General features: G+C 37.7%; 2 protein-coding genes across 4 annotated transcripts in view; both read right to left on the bottom strand.

Annotated features, from left to right (window-relative positions):
- Positions 1-364: 364 nt before the first annotated feature.
- Positions 365-8,245, bottom strand: CAMLG (calcium modulating ligand). Of its 2 annotated transcripts, XM_006042789.3 has the most exons (4): positions 7,932-8,245; positions 5,978-6,435; positions 4,293-4,358; positions 365-974 (listed from the first exon to the last, which is right to left on the bottom strand). In XM_006042789.3, exons 1-4 carry the CDS (start codon positions 8,092-8,094, stop codon positions 783-785), a joined length of 879 nt encoding a protein of 292 aa, XP_006042851.1. In that variant the 5' UTR covers positions 8,095-8,245; the 3' UTR covers positions 365-782. The 2 variants fall into 2 exon arrangements, with proteins under 2 accessions (XP_006042851.1, XP_025148464.1); XM_025292679.2 differs by lacking the exon at positions 4,293-4,358.
- Positions 8,246-14,133: 5,888 nt separating this feature from the next.
- The window catches only part of SEC24A (SEC24 homolog A, COPII coat complex component), a 74,157-nt gene continuing 70,298 nt past the window's right edge, over positions 14,134-17,992 (bottom strand). For both annotated transcript variants that reach the window (XM_044947647.1, XM_006042790.3), the window contains 2 exons: positions 17,388-17,491; positions 14,134-17,106 (listed from right to left, as the gene is read on the bottom strand). In XM_044947647.1, coding sequence (XP_044803582.1) covers positions 16,992-17,106; positions 17,388-17,491 — 219 coding nt within the window. In that variant the 3' untranslated portion in view covers positions 14,134-16,991. The remainder of the gene's footprint in view (positions 17,107-17,387; positions 17,492-17,992) is intronic.

Below are 17,992 nucleotides of genomic sequence, written 5' to 3' on the forward strand. Positions count from 1 at the left end.
TTTGCGACCCCATGAATCACAGCACGCCAGGCCTCCCTGTCCATCACCAACTCCCGGAGTTCACTCAGACCCACATCCATCGAGTCAGTAATGCCATCCAGCCATCTCATCCTCATTCTATACTGTTGGTTAAAAAAAAAAAAACTTCTGAAAATCGAAAACTCAAAAGTAAAAATTTCCAATTTTGAAGTTTGCTAATAAAAATTTTCAGAAAGATTTCATAAATACCTATTAATTTCACATGTATGAATCTTAATCATTTCCTCCATTAAATATTTGTGCTGGAATAAAAATGAAAATACTGACTCAACATGGTTACCTTATGCAGCCCTTAGAAGTTAAAATGTGCAAACTAAACAGACAATTTGAGTTCTTCCATTTTATTTTTAAGATGGCTCCATTTCTTAGGACAGAACAATACAAATACAAGAAGCAGTTCTTGGGACCGGCTGAGACCACATTCATCTGCCCTCTTAAGCACAAGCTCAGCTCCCAAAAGATAAATCACAAATCCAAGAAGTTAGGAAAAAGTGTAGACTAGGAATTCTAATCAAACAAGAAAAATCAATTACTGACACTGGTATTCTAATCATCGCATCAGTATTAATACAAACTCAATCCTTTCTAGTCAGGTAACCAGTCATTCCATTCCCAATCAAGTGGTTTTACAAATCCAAGAAGTAAAAGAATTACATGAAGGTGTAAACCAATCTTCTTCCTTTAAAGACACTGCAATATAGAAATTATTTTTTGTAAGCTTTTCTTCCTGAGTTCTGCAGGCGTCATGGTACCTCAGAGCCCCAATAATCAAGCAGTTCATGACAAAAGATAAAAGTAAAAAAGTAGACACAGAGATCTGTGAAAACTTCGCCCATTTTGCTGTAAGTATCCATTGATCGATTTATCACCTCAGCAGGAATTCCAGATAATAGAAGTGCAGCTGTTAGTACTGTTGTCTTTATCTTCTTTTCACTCTGCATAGAGAAAGACTTAAATAAATATTACAGCTTTCAGAAGACTACTTAAGCTCTATAAAAAACATCAGTGCTGTTATTTTTGCCTAATTGATTTCAAAACCGTTAATGAAGTTTTAAGACATCAATCAACAATATATTAACAAACATTTACTGATCATATAATATGTAAAGGAACAAACTGCTCGGCAATAAGGAAAAGACACTATTCTTGCTATCAAAAGTTTAAAAAAACCTCCTATATTGGAGGTTAGGATATAAATAATAATTTAAGATATATACAAAAGTTGAAGACAAAAACAGGAAAGCATTCCCAGACAGGATATAAATACTTGCATGGATAATGTGTGCTATAGTGGCTCAAAGAAGATAGAAATTACTTCAGTATTTTATGTACAAATAAAGCAAAGAGAAGGATTTCAGGAGGAAGTAGAATTAAAAAGCAGGACTTCAAATTAAAGAAAACAAAACAAAACAAAAAACAGACATTTGAGAATGAGCAAAATTGAGAGGAGCAGAAGTGAGTGGATAAATCCTATTGTAGGGTTAAGTCTCATGACAACAAAAGTCAGAAAACTGATAGATGTTCTGGAGGACAGTCAATCATTTGTAACAGAATCAAAGGAACATTCTGTAGAGTCAAGCCTAACTGCCATGTAAAGAATTCACGTTCGATTTCATATGTAATAGGATGTGTGCGCGCACATGCGCACAAGCTTAGTCATATCCAACTCTGACCCTAGGGACTGTAGCCCATCAGGATCCTCTGTCTATGGGACATTCCAGGCAAGAATACTGGAGTGGGTTGCCATTTCCTTCTCTAAGGATCTTTCCAAACCAGGGATCGAACCCTCATCTCCTGTGTCTCCTGCACTGCAGGCAGATTCTTTACCACTTGAGTCATGAGGAAAGGCCTATGCAATAAGATACAAACATTTATTCATTAAACATTTATTTCCTAGTATAATTTTCTAGTCTCATTCTTTAAGAGATTCAAGGCTGAATTTTCATTTAATGATTCGGTATCACCAAATCCAATCCAATAAAAATTTTTTATTGCAAAAAATTTTTAAATAGAAAAAGCTGTAGTTATCCACAGGAAATCAAAACTTATGTCCACAAAAAACTCATTCAAGAAAGTTCTTAGTTGCTTTAGTCATGCCCATCAATGGAAAATTAGATAAATAAGTGGATATACTCAGTCAATAGAGTATTACTCAGAAAAAAAAAAAGACAATGATTCTACTGATGCACTCAACAATATGGATGAATCTCAAAAATACAATGTAGAATGAAAGAAGCCTTGCATGAAGAAGTATGTACTGAACAATCCCATTTATATTAAGTGCTAAAACAGCTAAAATTAATCTATGGTAGGTAAAAGAAAATCAGACCTTCATGGTACGGGGGCTGGGACTGCCTAGAAAAGAGCATGGTGGAACTTCCTGACAGTAATGTTCTAAATCTTGAAAGGATTTGGGTTTCACAGGTTGTCAAAACTCATTTAAGGTATAATAAAGACTTGAGCATTTCAATGTATGAAAAATTTACCTTAAAACAAAGAAAAAGAACCATAAAGAAACACTGAATTTTCGTTGATATGTAAGCTGAAATGTGTAATGGAAAAATATGCTTATGTCTTCATCTACAACATACTTTATAATGCACCAAAAAAAGAAAGATGTATTTTTAAAAAGTGATACATTGAAGATGTGTAGAAAACTGAGTAAATATATGATAAATATAATGAAATTTTCATTACAGAATCTAGGTGGTAACTAAACGGGTGTTAACTGCATAATTCTTTCAATTTTTCTGTTGAGACCTGTTACAGCAAAATGTTTTGTTAAAAGAATATTGTACAGTAATTTCCCTTTTCACTCACCCATTTCACTAGTAACCGATACACACTCTATCATAAATAACCACTGTTAATAATTTCATGTAATATTCTTCCAGAGTTTCTTTACACATACACAAGCAAAATCAAATACATATAATTTTCCTCCTTTTTACAAAAAAAAGGAGTATACTCTCTCTCTCTCTCTCTCTCTCTCTCTCTATATATATATATATATAGTATATATATGCTGGTCTGTATTTTTATCTTAGTATTTCTTGACAGGCTACCATTATCAGCACATGGAGACCTTTATCATTCTGAATGGATACACCATAATTTTTTTAAACTAGTCACTTATTAGTAGACATTTAGGTTGCTTCCAAACTTGTGCTACTGGAAAACTAAAATTAATGTTTCAAGAGCAAACGTTTAAACAAATGTTTGAATTAAAACTACATTCTTGGAGAGGATCAATAAATATATATATATATATTTATATCATAAAAACGTATCAATTAAAAAATGAAATTACTTATCCTTCTTTACTCTTACTTTGAGTATTTGACTATATGACCCCTCAAAAATATGTTTCAGATCTATTAAACACACACATGAGGTCTATCAGTGCATTGCAGCTCAGATGGTAAAGCATCTGCCTGCAATGCAGGAGATCCGGGTTCAATCCCTGGGTTGGGAAGATCTCCTGGAGAAGGAAACGGCAACCCACTCCAGTATTCTTGCCTGGAGAATCCCAGGGACAGAGGCATCTGGTAGGCTACAGTCCATGGGGTCGCAAAGAGTCAGACACGACTGAGCGACTTCACTTCAAGCAAACAGTCAAGTAGCCAATTTTTAGCAAAAATCTCACACAAAACACAATTACTCAAATAAGCTTATCTTCTGTACTGGCAAGCCAAGTCCCATAGTATAACTATAGTCAAGTAGACCAGGTCAACACTGATACTCCTCATAATTCTGCTAAGTATGGCCAAGTGTGTTTTGCAAGTTATCAGACCCTTGGCATTAAAGATAAAGTGCACTGTTATTAAGTGCTCAGAAAGGACCACACTAACTGAAGATAACTGAAGCCATTTTTAAATTAACTTTTGCTATTAGAAACAAAATGTATTACTAAATTTACTAAGTAATTAAGTTAAACACTTTCTTAGACAAGTACTATTCAAACTCTGTAATGAGGCTTTCCCCCCAGTCCATCGTGGACTAACATTTTTTGTAAAATACAATAAAAATGTTACGGTAATGCCAAATTGCTATAAAAGTTTCTAATTACTTTTGGAACTGAACTTAGTACAAACAAAAACAAATAGTTTGAAGATCCACAGTGGTGAGCTAAACAAATCTGAATAGCACTGATTTAAACCATAAGTATAAATACTTTTTTAAAAGTTCTTAAAATCATCTAGTCGTTAATCAATCTAAATATATCACCCAATTTAGAAAAAAAATTAATTTACCTTGGGAAAATATTTGTATAATCCCATGTATGCAAGTTGTAAAGTAAGAAATGGAGCAAATATGGACTGTGAAGATAGAAGATAAAGTTACATATTTCCAACATAATCATTCAAATCACAATAAATCAGACTAACAGCAGTGACAAAATTCCAAGCAAAAAAACTGTAATAAAAATTTAATTTTAGTGGCTGAAAGCAGTCTTGTTTCTGCAAAACGGTGACAAATACAGAGGCGTGATTTCCTTAACATAAAGCGTGTTTCTCATGTTTTATGAGGGAGGCTACTCCTTCGATATTCCCCAAAATGCCTCTCTCTCAAAAATTGACCTTTTAAGTAATTTAAAGTGGTTGGTGGCCACTGATGTATAATGCATCATGCAGAAACATCCCTCTCATCTAGAAGTATTTACTTGACAATTTGAAAGCACATCTAAAAGGCTCAGTACTCGCAACAGATGCCATACATACCTCAGTCACACTTTGGGGCAAGAAATGAATTCATTTCTGGCCCTCAAATAATGAGTTGTTTGTATTATAGATAAAATAGCTTGGTTATCCCGCTTCTCACACAATAAAACATAAAATATCAAAATAATACTTCAGTTACATTTATTTCTAAAACTAAAATATCATGAAGGGAGTAAAGGAGCAAGCATTACTAAATGGAAGCATAGTAAGAGCAGTGATTAACAGCTGAAAATCCGACACCAAGAAAAAAGTCCAGAAACCCAAAAAACCTCAAACAAAATGAGGCACAAAAATAGGACATAATTTTAAAAAACATGGAAGTGCAGAGGCCTTTAGATAAAAAAGAAAAAAAGCAGCTCTACATCTCACTAAATACTGAAAGCTACAATGAAAATTTATCATCAGAAAAAAAAAATCTGTTCAACAGAATTCTCTTTAAGAAAAAACTGGCATAAAAAGAGACTTTTAAAGACTTTTTTGCTTAATAACATTAACCTTAATTATCTGAAAATTTACTTATGTGCCTGGTACTTGGTAGGTATTCTTAAAATGTCTACTGAATGGAAACACCTCAAAGAGCAAGACACTGAATACAAGTTGTGCTTTTTTTTTCTTCACATACTGTAAACAATAAAACACATCCTACCTTTCAGAACAGCCACTGGCATCTGAGGGTACGTGATGGACTGCGGTTATGGTAACAGTACAACATTATAAAATGCTGAATGCCTCTGAACCCTAAAAACATTACATCACGTTCAGGACCAAAACTGTATTTTAGTATTTCAAGTCATCCGAAAAGCGGTAATTAATATATAGGATGTGTAGGTAATTTACCCTTCGGTTTTGGAATGAAACTGCCTGGGTTTAGTTGTCACTTAGTAATGTGACCCTGGACAAATGATTTCACCTGAGTCTTCATTCCCTCATCTACAAAACAGATTCAAATGATACCTGGCTCATAAGGATGAGGTTAAACGAATTCATATATGTAAAGCACTTAGAATGGTACTTAGCATACAAGAAGATTTTAGCATTATCATCAGGCTCTGTATTTAACTGGAACACTTCATTCTGTACCTAAGGCAAACAGCAGTTTATAACACATCTCCAAACAGTCACATGGATCACAAATATTACATTCATATTAGAAAGGAATCTTATGGATTAAAAGCACTCATTACTATAACCAATTTTCATTTTCCACTGTTTCTTACCAAATATTTGCAAACAAAAGCTCTAACTCCAAAGGCAAGAAGAGCACAGCCCACCAATCTAAATATTCGAAAAGAGTCAAATTCTTCTGTTGCATTCCCATCTTCTTGACTGGGCTTTTCACTAATCAGCTGTTTCCTTAGCTTCATTGCTTCTTCAAATCTGGAGAGGTACTGTTCCAGGCCATGGCGAGAACCCCTCTGGACAGAGTCGGCTGTCAGGTCCCCTCTGTTCCGCTGCCGGAGCTCAAGGCTTATATCATTACTGCACTCAGAAGGTTTAATGAAGGAGTCCAGTTTGTCTCCCAGCTGAGTCCCCTTTACCTCGGCCACTCCACTCTGGTCAGACGGTCCTGTACTGACTGAATCACCCAGCACTACTCGCTTTGAAACAGAAGGTATGGTGAGGGAGTTCAGTTTATCAATGTCCTGCTGTTTTGATTTTGTTTGACTTTCTTCTTCTGAGAAAAGAAATTTAGAAGCCTTAAGTATTACATACTGGACAACATCTTTCTTATTAATATTTAAAAATATGCCACTAGAGCTAAAATTTGGCAGCCTCTGAATTAATACTGATCCTTCATAATAAAGAAACAAATTCCTTCCTCTACACACACAAACAAAATGTCAGAGAGTATTCTTTCAGAGGATATAACCCAAACTTTGGGGACAGAAGATAAAGCTAATAGACAAGTTGGGAAAGAGTTAGGAACGGAGATTTTCTAAAACCACTATTTTTAATATTACATTTCTGAATCCAGAGTCCGATCAGCATAGGGTGTGGCACATCCTACCGGTTTGCGTAACCCTTCTACTGTCATCTAGGAGACATTAGAAGGTACTTCAGCACTTTTAGGATGCTGTTCCGGTTTAAAACAAAACAAAGGTTGGGGGAACCTTTAATGACAGATAAAATAAAAATCTCAAAGCAAAAGAACAAAGAAAATGCTTTGGGAAAGAATATTCTGCTATTAACCATTAAAGGAGAAAATGTGTCTCCTAACAATTGTTCTAGAATTTGAAATACGGCTCTTACCTCTCTCGGCAGTTTTCAGTGGCAAATCTGTTAACTGTCTAAAGATTCAGAGTTATATCTAAAGCCCCACAGAGCAAAAGTCACAAGGATCTAAGGAACTTGCAGCCAGTGACTGAAGGCCAAATATTAGAGGCAACACTAAATAGAAATTTACGAGTGTACAGTAAATACAGGGGGAAAAAATTTTTTTTAAGAAACCCACTATACATGTCATTGGGGGAGAAATGAGGAACTCCTTTCAGTGTTGAAGGCAGTTTCTGACATCATTCGTATCAATCTCTGCACATTACGAGATAAGGCCTCAGATGGGCATGTTTCCCTTGTTGGGTCTCTAAAGAATGGTCGCTCCAATTTTTATCACTTGTTTAAGAAGGCCTGCAGATGACAGTGTCGAGGGCACCGCACAGACACCAGGATATGGGGCCGTGATTCACGTCGGACGAACTAGAGGGGCAGTTCAGTAAAGAAAAGCTCATGGGGGCCGACAGAGCAAAAAGAAGGCAGACACTAGGGAAGGCACTGGAAGGGAAAGCATTTACAAGGGGAAGAATGGCAGGCAATCTTCCTGACGGGCACGGTAGGTAGAGCAGTCTGGGAATAAAATGTGCGCCCTTCAAGAGAGGCGAGGGGGTGACGGGGGTGGTGTTGGGGCCGCCTCAGGGTTAGTGCGCATAGGGTATACCACGGCAGAGGGTCTTAGGATCAAGAGCATTGCAGTTTGCGGCGGAAAACTGAGAAAAACGAGAAACGTCCTGCGGTGAAGAAGTGAGAACCTGGGACCTCATCAAAGGGGCGGGGCCCGAGGAGAGGTCACAGAGCAGGGCTTGGTCAGAAAAGTCTAGGGATGGAGGAGGGAAAGGAAGAATGATCCCCAAGACTCAAAAGGGATGGCAGGAAACTATGGGGAACGGAGGTTCTCACCCGCGCCGCTCCCGGGCCTGTGAAAGCCCATGATTCGGTTGATGCGCTGTTCCGAGTTCATGAGCAGCTTTCTCCGCCGCAGCTCCGCCCGACGCTGGGAAGCCGACAGGCCTGAGCCAGCCGGGGCCCCCGGCCGGTCCCCGCTGTCGGTCACCGGCTCCATCTTCCCCTCCACTGTCCAGGAGTAGTGACGATGACGTGAGCGGCAGCCGCGGCGCCCAAGACTTCAGACTGGGCCGCAGGCCGCGCGTGCCCCTACCGCTGTGGACCCGCCCCCGAGAGCGCAGGGCCGCATATGCAGCGTAAACGGGCGCGCCGCCTGTCGGGACCAAGCGCGAGCTTTGCGCCGCCATCTTGAGTGAGGGCATCCTTGGCCGCTCTACCTCCTCCCACCTGGGCTGGTCCTCCATATGCAGCGTAAACGGGCGCGCCGCCTGTCGGGACCAAGCGCGAGCTTTGCGCCGCCATCTTGAGTGAGGGCATCCTTGGCCGCTCTATCCTCCTCCCACCTGGGCTGGTCCTCAATGCTCCTCCCCCGCCACCGGGCCCCGTTGCCGTTCACTCGGAGGTGAAGAAACCCAGCATCCAGTCTGACCCAATGGAAACGTGTGGTCAAGGAATAGACTCCTCCTACCTGATGCCCGGAAGCAAAATGGAGCCTGCACTGGCAGGCACTGGTTTCCAGTGACCTTCGGGCTCGCTTAGAGGCGTCGAGAATACGTAACTTCGAGAGCGACGATTTATGCAGCGTTGCGGCTGGGATTTGTTCTTGGTGCTGATTCCTCATCTTCAGCAGTGCTTCTACCAAATGCATGCCTGTTTTGATGAAGACTTTCCCAGTGAAGCCTTCCCTGTCCACTCTGTGTTGTCGCCCCAACTCAACACTCTGTTCTCCTTATCTGCCCTTTGTCCTTAACAGTTATAACTGACTCTCAAGCTGAATGTACTTTTATTATCTGCTTCCCACTTCGTAAAACATAAGCTCCATGAAGACAATCACTGTGTTCTTGCATAGGGCTACAGCTCTTAGAACAGTGTGGGCCCTCAACAGGGGTGCCTTATCCATTACGTCATGTTTACAGCATACAATAGGGGCCCAAGAAAATGCTTTAATTTGAATTTTTTATTGAAGCAAAGTTTATTAAAGCAAAGATTGTGTTAGTTTCCAGTGTACAGCAAAGTAATTGGTATATGTGTGTGTGTGTATATATATACACATATATATATGTGTATATATATATATACACACATATATATGTGTATATATATATATATACACATATATATATATATGCAAGTATTAGTCCTTCAGTCCTTTCCAACTCTGACTGTGTAGCCTGCCAGGCATCTCTGTCCATGCTATTCTCCAGGCAAGAATGCTAGAGTGTGTAGCCATGTCCTTCTCCAGGGGATCCTCCCTACCCAGGGATTGAACCTGGGTCTCGCCCGCTGCGGACAGATTCGTTACCATCCGAGCCACCATATGTATGTATATATGATGGGCTTCCCAGGTGGTGCGGTGGTAAAGAATCTGCATTCCAATACAAGAGACAAGTAGGTTTGCTCCCTGGGCGGGGAAGATCCTCTGGAGTAGAAAATGGCAACCCTCTCCAGTTGCCTGGAAAATTTTATGGACAGAGGAGCTTGGCAGGCTACAGTCCATGGGGTCACAGAGAGTCAGACACAACTGAAGCAACTGAGCATGGCAAGGCAAAAGGGCTCTGGCACATCTCAAGAAAAATTTCCCCCGGTATCAGAACTTTACAAGGGCAAATCCACCTCCATTTTAAAAATTTTTGTGTACGTTATTTTTTGATTTTCCTTTATAAATCTTTAATTTTTCCACCATTAAAAAAAAATTTGATCACTCTACCCCATGCCTAGCATTGACAGCACTAGATTAAGTTTACCTGAAGAGTTGCACAAATTTTTCTTTTAGAGGAAGTGTCAAAACTTGGCATTTTCAATGAGTTTTATAAAGATATAAAACCATTTAGGCTTATTTGGTATGTACACACATATACATATATACTTCCCTATATTCTTTTTAAAATTATTCTTTTCCATTATAGTTTGCTATAAGATACCAAACGGAGAAGGCAATGGCACTCCACTCCAGTACTCTTGCCTGGAAAATCCCATGGACGGAGGAGCCTGGTAGGCTGCAGTCCATGGGGTCGCTAAGAGTCAGACACGACTGAGCAACTTCACTTTCCCTTTTCACTTTCATGCATTGGAGGAGGAAATGGCAACCCACTCCAGTGTTCTTGCCTGGAGAATCCCCGGGACGGCAGGGCCTGGTGGGCTGCTGTCTCTGGGGTCGCACAGAGTCGGACACGACTGAAGTGACTTAGCAGTAGCAGTAGCATAAGATACCAAATACAGTTCCCTGTGCCATACAATAAATCTTGGCTGTTGATTAATTTTATATATGAAAGTGTGCATCTATTAACTCCATTACTTTCAATTTATTCCTCCCCTGCCTTTTCCTCTTTGGTAACCGTAAGTTTATTTTCTTTGTTTCTAAATAAATTCGTTTAGTTTGAACTTGTTTTAAATGAGAAGGAAAATGTAGTGATAATTTATATATAATGATGAATCCAGCCTGGATGGTAGGCATTATCATACTGACACAGTCATGAAGTATAATTTTAAGTGTGCTTTAATGAGGAAGGAGCCCACAAAAGCAAAGTACCTACAGCCCACAAAAGTCATAATGCAGCCCTGGTGTGCAGTAATGACTAAGTGAATGAGTAAATGAGTGAACTGAATCCCTGTCGGCTCTTGAGAGGATGCCATGGTCAGATCCCATCTGAGGCTGCAGAGGGTGAAGCAGCCCAGTGTCCCCTGCAGTGCCCCCTGCAAGGAAGCCTGCTACATGAGCTTGCTCCAAGTCAGGAAGCCCATGAAACCCTGACTAGATAGAAGGTAATAAAATACTGTTTTAAACTGTTTAGTCACTTGACCCTGTCCCAGACAGAGAAGGATTTTGAAAAAAAGTGTAAAAACAAATGGCAATGTTTTTTTGGATTCAACAAAAAAGGAGCTCAAGTATAAACATTGAAATTGAACATTTCCTCTTTGGAGGATAGCTGAATCTCCAGGGACATGCCCTAGTTAGTAATTTTAAAGCGTTAGAAAAGGTTTCCTTGCATATCTGTTCAGATCTACATCTCTGAGGCCCAGACTGTGCCTTTAAAAATTCTACAATTGAAATAATTAATTCCTAGTAATAAATGTGCAGAACTTGATAGAGTCCTGATGACTCAGGATTAATTACAATTTGGGGACTTCCCTGGCAGTCGAGTGGTTAACACTCCACTTCCACTTCAGGGGGTGTGGGTTCAATTGCTAGTTGGGAAACTAAGGTCTCATGGCAAAATAAACAAATACAATTCCAGGGTAAACAGGTTTTTTTTCACTTGTGATAGCATATAGAAACCAAGTTAATATTTTTATTTAGATAGATGTGTTGATGTATGATGCTGATGAAGTCAGCTAAGAATTTAAAGGGTCAGGATTTCATATTACATGCTTATTTCTGGGGAACTATTTCTCTATGAGGTTTCCATAGTTATTAAGTTTCCTAGTGCTTCTCAGTGGTATGATTCCTTGCTAAATGATGTACATACTTAATTCTTGTCTCCCTTACTTTACAAGGGCAAGTCCACATCCATCTTTAATTTTTATATGTGTTATATCTTGATTTCTTTTCCTTTAAAAATATTTAAAATCTATGTTTTTTCCCCATTAAAAAAAATTGACCAGTTTTACCCCATGCCTAGCACTGACAGCACTAGATTAAATTTACCTGCATAGGTGCACAAATGTTTTAGAGAAAGTGTCAAAACTTGGCATTTCAATGAGTTTTATGTAATTTTTATTTGACCCTAGCATTGTTAAGGCAGGCTAATATTAATACTTTATTGACTAACTGTAGCTACAAAGCTGAATAGATTGAATCATAAGTAATAAAATAATTCAGATTCTGGGGTTAAAAGTTGGCAGTAAGTTCATGCTTGGACACCTCTCTACTACACACAGCTATCAGTAACATTTAAAAACATAAAGGGAAAAAAATAGGACCTCAAAAACAAGAGAAACATCTCAGCAGATCTGAGTATGTGAAACATAGCACAGTGTGGCTAGACAGGTGCCTGTTGGGCTACAGATCCAGAAACAGGCAGTGATGGCACAATCTATGTGTAAGAGGAACTCAGAGTGTTCCACATGAGACAGGGATGGACAGGACCAACTCACTGCTTGAAGTCTGTCTGTGCCTGCTAAGTCGTGTCAGTCGTGTCCCACTTTTTGCAACCCTATGAACTGTATAGGCTATACCTGCAAGGCTCCTCTGTCCATGGGATTCTCCAGGCAAGATATGAGGTCTGCCCTCCCTGAAGAATATTCAAAATATCATTTTCTATTGGATTTCAGCTTAATAAATAGAAAAGCAGAAGACAGGGCTGTTGACTTCCCACTGTTGGTGACTAGAATGGTGATATCCTCAAATCACTGCATAACAGGAGCCCTGAAACATCACCAATAGCCCTGGTTTTTGGAAAATGCAACTAGAAAACCCATAGACAGGGAGAGGGAAAGCTTGGACAGAGAGAGATGTGCTAAACTGAAAAGAATAACCCTCTCAATCAAATGACCCTGCTGCTACTGCTACTGCTAAGTCACTTCAGTCGTGTCCGACTCTGTGTGACCCCACAGACGGCAGCCCACCAGGCTCCACTGTCCCTGGGATTCTCCAGGCAAGAACACTGGAGTGGGTTGCCACTTCCTTCTCCAATGCATGAAAGTGAAAAGTGAAAGTGAAGTCGCTCAGTCGTGTCCAACTCCTAGCGACCCCATGGACTGCAGCCTTCCAGGCTCCTCCATCCATGGGATTTTCCAGGCAGGAGTACTGGAGTGGGGTGCCACTGCCTTCTCCGCAAATGAGCCTAGAAATCCAAATTCTAAGAAACATGAAAAACAGACATTCTAACAAACATTTAAATTCTGCCACCCAAATTAAAAATCAGAATTGGAATTCACTTCAGAATTGTATGTGTGTTAGTTGCTCAGTCGTGTCTGACTTTGTGACCCCATGGACTGTAGCCTGCCAGGATCCTCTGTCCATGGGATTCTCCAGGCAAGAATACTGGAGTGGGGCCATTTCCTTCTCCAGGGGATCTTCCCAACCCAGGGACTGAAGCCGGGTCTCCTGCATCACAGGTGGATTCTTTACCGTCTGAGTCACTAGGAAAGCCATCCCCAGAATTTTATAGAACAGTTTTAATACATTACTGAACAAAATAGGCAGAAATTAGTCAAAAATGGTTACACCAATATAAAATTCAATAGATGAGATTAAGCTTCAAGTGGACATAGTCACAAGCAGAATTAGTAAAAACATACATCATAAAGGAATTCTGAAGGCAAAGAATAGAGGGAATGACGGAAGCAAAAACTTAAAAAAAATAACTTTATATGTCAATTATACCTAGTTTTTAAAAATAAAATTTTAAAAAGCTAGAATTTTCTAGAATTGAAAGTAGACAAGGATCTCTGGATTAAAGTGTGCACTGAAAAACAAGCAGGATAAACAATAAACTCAGAGTAGTGAAACTATTGGGCTTTCCAGGCAGCTTAGTGGTAAAGAATCCTCCTGCCACGCAGGAGACACAGGTTTGATTCCTGGGTTGAAAAAATCCTGTGGAGCAGGAAATGGCAACCCACTCTAGTACTCTTGCCTGGGAAATCGCATGGACAGACGGCTACAGTCCATGGGATCGAAAAGAGCCAGACACTACTTACTTAGCAACTAAACACAACAACAAGTAAAACTATTACAACTATAGCATATTAAGGATAAAAGAAAAATCATAAGAGCTAACATTATCTTTCAAATAAAAATTAGACTTACAGTAGGCATCATATCAGTAACAAAAGGGACACAAGACAATAGAGTAGTACCTTAAGCATACTGAGAACTAGAAAATAAACCATTTAAAACCCTTTCAATCTAGAATTTTAAACCTAGCTGTTCTTGAAGAGTGAGCATCTAGAATTAGGATTATGAAATCCCAGATTCTGACATAGGTTTAAAGCCTCTTCAACAGTATTTTTCCATTGACTTAATTTGGATGTACAACATAGAACTACTCAGTGACTGTCAAGTTATTCATGTCAATTTAAATACATAACCACAGTATGAAGCTCTTTCAATTAACTTTATTGAATAGCCAAATCGATAAGTTAGCACAATTCAAAGGATTATTTGCATGGGTTACAAATGACTTTTTTTTTTACAGGAAAAAAACAGTGAGAATTACAAACTGTAAAAAGGAAGACATCTTGTCTCTAACATTTCAGAGAAGCAAGATATAACACAGCACATTGAAGACCAATACAGATTTGAATTTGAAAACAAGAATTTAATGTTACAATATTATACACTACTTTACAAAATTAAAATTTCTACATAAGGATTATACTTGTAATAGTTAACAAAATCCTGAAATCACATTTGGTGGTCCCCTAGATAACAGCTGTTATACATCTTTGATTAGAAGAAAAATCTTTTATTCTAATTATTGTAAAACAAGTCTATTAGACTCAATACATTACATTAAATTAAAACAATGAAATATAGGCAAACTAAATAAATGGTACAGCTTGAGTGAATTATTAATGTGTCAGACTTACAGAAATGTTATTTTAAAAATCCTAGAAATTAGAAAAATAGAGTACTTTTTATGGTAGAACTGCCACTCAGATTTAAATACCAAGATTGCCCTTGTCAATTACTTTAGTAGTTGTAGATCTGTAGAAAATTCAAGGATCTTTCATAATTTACAACTACAATAAAAAAAATATGGCATAGTGTAAATATTAGTTGCTTTACATCAAAAAGTAATACAAGATGAGATAGCAGGCAGCGCCCTACTTAAAAAAAAACTAAAGTAACACATTCAATATTGCAAAAAATAATTGCTTAATATCAATATCTCCAAAAGATTCATTCATTCCCTCATTACTGGGAGAACAAATATTGTGAATTCTTAATAAAGTTATGTTTTTTATGACCTGGCTATTATAAAATTATTCTGGATTGCACATGTTATGCAATATGTAAAATAATTTTTTTAAAGTAAATTTGTGAAATATACCAACAAAGCATGTGGTAATAACAAGAGTCATACCCACTTAGGGATGAAAGTGAGGCACGAGGAAGATTACTGTCCCTAGGAGCACAAACTTTCCCCTCTGGAAGATTCATTACTACTATTAAAAAAGGACCTACAATATCAACATTTAAAATTCACATTATGAACAGAATTTTAGTTATTTTAAGAAACATCAGTGCATAATAATGACTCTCAGTTTCTTTAGAAGAGGGGAAAATAGAAATGTATTCTAATTAGCTATAATTTGAAAATTGCTTCCTAATAAAGGAAGCAGCTTTCAAGAAAATTTCCAGTTCAATGTATCACTTGCAAACTGAAAATAAACCTTAACACTGCTTCAGGGAGATAATATTTTTATAGAACACAATTATTCTGATCTGGCTGGCAAGCAGTAGTATATACTCTAGTGGGACCTATTTCTTCCCTAACCCAAAACGATTCAGTTAAAGTCAGCTCATATTGATGTAAACCTGAAGGTTACTATTTCATTGGTGATCATGTAAGATCAAGATTGTAAACACATTTTTCTAATCCATTAAAACAAAGAAACAAAAATCTTTTCATCAAGTACTACTCATGAACAACTTTTACTTCAAAATGTTCATACAAGACAAGATGAATCTGTGAAAACTGGACCAAACTCTTTTTAAAGATATTCTATCACACCACCTTAAATATACAGATGTATAATTTACCTATTTGTAAACAAAATTCACTTAATAGTTTTTACTATAATATTTCTCTGGCCAAATCAAAAAGCAGTATCTTGAGCATGTTCAGAAATCAAGTTTCTTTTATCATCACCATATATCGGATTTGTGTGATCTTAATATCACCTAAACCAAACAGCGGCATTCATGCTTTATTAAGTTTTAATGTTAAGAATAAATCTTATGAGCAACTTCCAATTCAATTATAAAACTCCTTAGAAAATGTTACTGATGAATTTGAGACAGCATTTAAGAAATCTTTAATTTCTTTTATTCATACTCATTTCACCAATATAATGTTTTTATATTATACATCACAGAGCAGAAATGTACCAAATAAAACCCACTTAAAGGATCAAGATAACTAAGTTTCTCATCTCCCTACTATTGCCAGTCCCAGCGTATTTATGAAGACAGCTCAGATTTTTTTCACTGCAGAATAAGACGGTGTGTCCAACCAAGTCTTCTGCAGTCAAATCAGAAAACCACTTAAGAGTTTTCACTCCAGATCAGTGACTTTGTTCTTCAAGTATACAGAATACTGACAAAGCTTGACTGTATCACTTCATATTCTTCTCAAGCTAGACTAGAGTTGATTTACTCTAGTTTTAGTTAACATGATGATCCTTTTTCTTCCTTAAAAAAAAAAAAAGCGAAACTCTGGGGGATGGATACTAGTTTTCCAACATATGATTTACTTCAAAAATCTTTTTCTTTTAAAAAGATCATTATCAATGGATTTGTAACTTCCCCGCAACATTTAATCTTGTGAGGTTTTAAATGTAGCAGCCAAAAATTCAGAAAAAAAATGAGAAATATACATTTGGAACACAGAAGTCTTTATTTTACAAAATGTACTTTGCCTCTGCGATACTGTCTTATTTCAATCCATAACAACTCAAACATAATTGGCAGCAAAGAATAAAGGTCATTTGTGTGATCAATCATATGCAGATATATTTTGATTTGAAAAATACAGTATTTCAGAGTTGCATGTTTGATTCTCCGCTGTGTTCCTTTATTTGCTACAGTTTGTTGAAATCACAGTGAGAACATATAATCATCACATTAGTCCACAAACCTAACAGGAAAGGAAGGTATTACACACTCTCAGGTGTTCTGTGTTATTGTGACTTTCCTTTGAAATTATTAAGTCGAGTATCTTCATTTGTTCATTTATTCACTTGCTGTTGTATATGCAAGAGGAATTCATAATATGATAACGCAGATTCTGTTCTGTCTTCTACCATGTTTTGAAGGAAGTTTGCTTTCATCGGACTCTCATCTCTTAGGAATAAAAGACAAATATTTATAATATTAGACAAAATGTAATAGTAAAATAAACAGTGGATTTGTCACAAAGCTTTGACATCTACTTTGCTAATAAATGGATATAAAGCATAACTTAATACTACTAACTTGTACTATTTATTGAAAATACAATTTTTTTTTCTATATCCTTCTAAAGAGTTTGCAATAGGTTACACATACCTATGATTCAACTCAAAGGTTTCCTTGCAAAGCCAAGCAAACTGCTTTAGTATTGACAAATGACAAATTCAACTTACCTTATTACATAAAGTATTGGGTAAAATGGTCTCTGCTCTCTAAGCCAAGAGATGAAAGCTATTGTTCTGGCAGATTCTGGTGTATCAAGTTCTGGAAGGTCTGTCTATTAAACAAAAACCAGCAATATACAACTTATTCTAAATTATTATCTATAATACTTTTCAAACTTTATCTTGTATATGAATCACCTGAGGATCTTACTAAACTGCAATTGATATAGGAGGTCTAGGGAAGAGCCTAAGATTCTACATACGACAATTTTCTCCCTACCCCTAAAGGGTAGGCAGACTTTTCAAAGGAACAGATAATAAATATTTCAGGCTTGCAGGTCATTTGCTCTCTGTTGCAACTTCTCAACTCTGGCACTGTTCCACTGAAGCAGCCACAGACTATATACTGTAAGTAAATGGACATGGCTATGCTCCACTGGTAGCAACCCACTCCAGTACTCTTGCCTGGAAAATTCCATGGACAGAGGAGCCTGGTAGGCTGCAGTCCATGGGGTTGCGAAGAGTCGGACACGACTGAGCGACTTCACTTTCACTTTTCGCTTTCATGCACTGGAGAAGGAAATGGCAACCCACTCCAGTGTTCTTGCCTGGAG

The sequence above is a fragment of the Bubalus bubalis genome, chromosome 9 (assembly GCF_019923935.1).
Source record: "Bubalus bubalis isolate 160015118507 breed Murrah chromosome 9, NDDB_SH_1, whole genome shotgun sequence".
NCBI classification, from domain to species: Eukaryota; Metazoa; Chordata; class Mammalia; order Artiodactyla; family Bovidae; genus Bubalus; species Bubalus bubalis.

What these genes read in the sequence shown, in the direction of transcription:
- CAMLG (XM_006042789.3), bottom strand. Translation starts at nt 8,094, where the DNA reads ATGGAGCCGGTGACCGACAGCGGGGACCGGCCGGGGGCCCCGGCTGGC. An exon ending in CTTTTGTTTGCAAATATTTG is followed by an intron (nt 4,359 to 5,977) that starts GTAAGAAACAGT and finishes CTATCTTCACAG; the next exon opens with TCCATATTTGCTCCATTTCT. An exon ending in TATACAAATATTTTCCCAAG is followed by an intron (nt 975 to 4,292) that starts GTAAATTAATTT and finishes TTCTCTATGCAG; the next exon opens with AGTGAAAAGAAGATAAAGAC.